General features: G+C 59.6%; 1 protein-coding gene across 1 annotated transcript in view; it reads right to left on the bottom strand.

Moving 5' to 3' along the window:
- The window catches only part of PNPLA5 (patatin-like phospholipase domain containing 5), a gene marked incomplete at its 5' end in the record, with an annotated part of 11,312 nt that overhangs the window by 1,648 nt on the left and 5,725 nt on the right, over positions 1 to 3,939 (bottom strand). The window contains one exon of the mRNA XM_014535116.1: positions 2,236 to 2,368. Within this exon, the coding sequence (XP_014390602.1) occupies positions 2,236 to 2,368 (133 nt within the window). The remainder of the gene's footprint in view (positions 1 to 2,235; positions 2,369 to 3,939) is intronic.

Consider the following 3,939-nt stretch of genomic DNA (forward strand, 5'->3'; position numbering starts at 1 on the left):
GACCATCACCTCGCCTGCAGTTCCTAGCCTCCCCCCCATCTCCGTCCCCCTCTCACCTCTCCCCAGGCCAGCTCCCCACTCCGCACCCCTGCACGCACTCTCCCCAGGCCAGCTCCCCACTCCGCACCCCTGCACGCACTCTCCCCAGGCCAGCTCCCCACTCCGCACCCCTGCACGCACTCTCCCCAGGCCAGCTCCCCACTCCGCACCCCTGCATGCACTCTCCGCCCAGCAGCCAGGGCCCGACCTGAAACACAGCCCACCAGAGCCTCTCTTGCTTCCACAGGACCCTGCCAGGCAGAGGGCCAGCCGCGCAGCTGTGGCGGAGAAAGCGCGTGGCCGGCACCTTCACTGGACTCCCCTCCCCCCGCAGGCCCTTAGAGGGGCCTCTAAACCAGGCCTCGGACTGGGCAGACAGTCCCAGTGCCGTGCGACAAGCAACACATCAGCCGGATTGTCACCTCCCTCGTCTGGCCCTTCTGTCTCGATGATTACACCCACGTGCAGGGGACAGAAATACCAGCAGGACATTCCCTGTGGTCTGGGCAGGCCTCCCCAGCAGTGCGCACAAGTGGATTTTCTTTTTAACTGAAAAGGCGAGAATTTGCCTTTATCCTTTTTTATTTCAAATGGTGGTTTGAGTCTCACAGCTCAGCACGAGGCGGAGCAGTCAGCGGAAGGCTCTCTCCCAGCTCTGCGTCACTAGCCGTTTAAACAGCGGGACTGACCCCGTCATCACCACGATGTGGAGCAGGACAGAGACCTTGGCCCCTGTCATAGGCCTTCTTCCGGGGAATAGAGAGTTTTTAAAATGCAGATCTCCCAGGACACCAGTGTCCCCTCGCTGCCTTCGACCACCGTCGGGTAAAGAGCACCCTCCTCGCACAGCTACGGAGCCCTGTGTGCCTAGCCCCTGCCGCCTCCCCAGCCCCATCTTGGACAGCTCTCCACCTGTAGGTCCAGTCACACCGACTTCCCTTTCTGCTCCTCAAACAAGTCTTACTCCCTTCTGCCCCAGGACCTTTGCATATACTGTCCCATCCATCTGAAATGCTTTTCCCTTCCCTCTTTGCTTAGTGGATTCTTATTTGTCTTTCAGATTATAGCTCAAAAGTTATCTCCTCTAGCCCGGCCGGTGTGGCTCAGTGGTTGAGCATCGACCTATGAACCAGGAGGTCACAGTTCGATTCCTGGTCAGGGCACATGCCCGGGTTTCGGGCTCGATCCCCAGTGTGGGATGTGCAGAAGGCAGCCAATCAATGTTTCTCTCTCCTCACCAATGTTTCTATCCCTCTCTCCCTTCCTCTCGACATCAATAATAAAAAAAAAATTTTAAGTTATCTCCTCTAGGCAGCCTTCCATGACTAGGCAGTCCCTAGTGCAGTGGTTCTCAACCTGTGGGTCGTGATCCCTTTGGCGGTCAAACGACCCTTTCACAGGGGTCGCCTAAGACCATCCTGCATATCAGATATTTACATTAGGATTCATAACAGTAGCAACATGACAGTTATGAAGTAGCAACGAAAATAATGTTATGGTTGGGTCACCACATGAGGAACGGTATTTAAAGGGCCAGAAGGTTGAGAACCACTGGCCTAGTGTAAGCCATCCCAGGTTCACAGCCAGTGGAGACTCCCTAGGCATCTCCAGGCAGAGCGGTGATTACACAAGTGAACGTGCGATGACCTGTGTCCTGCCAGGCTCCACAAGGCCAGGGACTGGGGCCGGGTCAGTGCTGCCTCCCAGCCTCCAGCCAGGGCGGGCCCCTGGTAAGCCCTCGAGGACTCTTACTAGAATAAATGAACAACACAGTGATCCACTAGTCAGCAGAGTTAGAATGAGAAGAGAGGCTTAGCCACAGCCAGCCTGCCATGGAAGAGCCTTGTTGTATAGAAAAGGAATCGGAGGCCCAGAGAGGGTAAGAGACCTGGCCCAGGCCACACAGCAAATCTGAGCCAGCCCAGCCCCTAGAGTTATTTTCAAAAATAGCACATGGTCTCTGAGGCTCTGACAGATGGGCCCAAGGTCCTAGACAGGAGGGACTGGGGAGCTGACCAGGAGGCCCCGGCTGGTCCACAGCAGCTACAGCCTCCAAACCAGCCCCCAAGGGCCCTCTGGGTCATTCAGCCAACACCTGGCAGCGTGGAGAGACCAGCCAGGCTCTGCCCGCTGGTGTGCCAGCCGCCCTTCCTGCCCTGGGCACTGGTCTCCACCACAGCCCCTGCCCGGCCTCACCTTCTGCCCCGGAAGTAGACGTACTCAAAGGGCAGCGTGCAGGGCAGCAGCAGGTAGGTCAGCGCCTTCCCGGGCGTCGAGCGGCGGAAGCGGGCCCAGGGCCTGGGGTCCCTCCTACTTGTTTTCTCCAGGGCTGCAAGAGAAGGGGAGCGTGCCCACCAGCTCCTCTCCACCCTGCAGCCCAGAGAGGGTGCCCACCCCCACCCGCAGAGCAAGAAACACAGACCAGGCCCCCGCTGGGAGCCAGCAGGGGCCAGGCCCTCAGCTGTTCATCATCGTCCGAGAAATGAGCAGGGTGTGCCCCTTTCTCAGAAGAGGAGACAGAGGTTCAGAGTGGAGAAGGGACTTGCCAAAGACCGTCGCTAGGAGGTGGCAGGGCCAGGATGGACCCCTCTCCCGCCCCTCTCTCTGGAAAGTCTGCGGCGGCCGCCCAAGAAGGAACAGGTGCCCACACCTCACCTCCCTCCATAAGAGTAGCCCAGCGGTTACTAACCACAGCAGGGGCTGCAGCTGGGGCCGGGACCACCCCTTCCCCAGCCCTCTGTCCCCTTAATTGACCGGGTGGGAGGGGCCTGCGTCCTGGCTGGGGCAGACCCAGAGCCCAGATCCCTGCGCCAGACCGTGGCACAGCCACCTGCCCCCAACCTGACTCTGGCCGGTGCTTTTAGGCACAGATACTGGGGGCGGGGGGGGGGGGCACATACAGCAAGTCCGAGACAGCCCCCAGATGACCTGCCGTGGCCCGGACCGGACCGTGCCTTTCCCAGCCTAGGCTGCCTCCCCGTAATGGCAGGACCCACCTCCTGGCAGGTAGGTGAGGACTAAGGGATGCCAGTGAGGGCCAGGCCGGATGACAATTCCCTTCCCGGAAGGGGGCGCCCCTCCCCAACCCCAGGTGCCGGCTGCAGTGCCCCATCGAAGAGGCGGCTCTCTGGTGCCCCCGTGTGGCCGCAGGGATGGGGCCAGGTTTGCAGAACGGCAATCAATCTTGTACCCAGGGCTCAGCACACATTGGAGCCCATTTCTGCTTGCCCTGTGTGGTCCCTCATCCCCCCATCCCCTCGCCCACCTCACTGACCCTGCTCTGGCCTCCCCACCACCATCTTTCCTCCCAGCCTCCTGCCTCTCAGCCTGTCCCCCCAAGCTAACAATAAAGGAGCCACGCAGAGTGATCCATTCGTCAGTCATGGACTGGGCCTGGGCCTACAGTTGGCTGGGCCGTAATCACTAGGGGCTGCCCCTCAGTAAACCCCTCAGCGGCCCCATCTCTCTCCTCTAGGCCACATACCCAACCTTCCCAGCCTCTCTAAGCTCATCTCTGCTTCCTTGCCCCTCAACCACTGTGATACAGCCACGGGGGCCTCCAGCTCTTCTCCCCTCCACACAACCCCAGGACATTTGCACATGCTGTTGTCTTCCCCTCTCTTCGCCTGGCTGGCTCCTTCCATGTTTCACTTAGATGCTAACCCACCCCCACCGGCACCATTCCAGGTGTCTGTGGGGCACCTGTGATTGATTGCAGCTGTGACATCTAGGTCACCACGCAGGATGCCTAGTTCTGCCATGTGCTGGCCATGTGACCTTGGGTAAGTCACTTAACCGCTTGGTGTTCTGGTTTCCACATTCGTACCATGGGGACGACTCAGTGCCGTCCTCAGAGGATTGTTGAGATGATGAAATGAGTCTAGATCCTCCGTATGTGCC

Source organism: Myotis brandtii, unplaced genomic scaffold (assembly GCF_000412655.1).
Source record: "Myotis brandtii unplaced genomic scaffold, ASM41265v1 scaffold138, whole genome shotgun sequence".
NCBI lineage: Eukaryota > Metazoa > Chordata > Mammalia > Chiroptera > Vespertilionidae > Myotis > Myotis brandtii.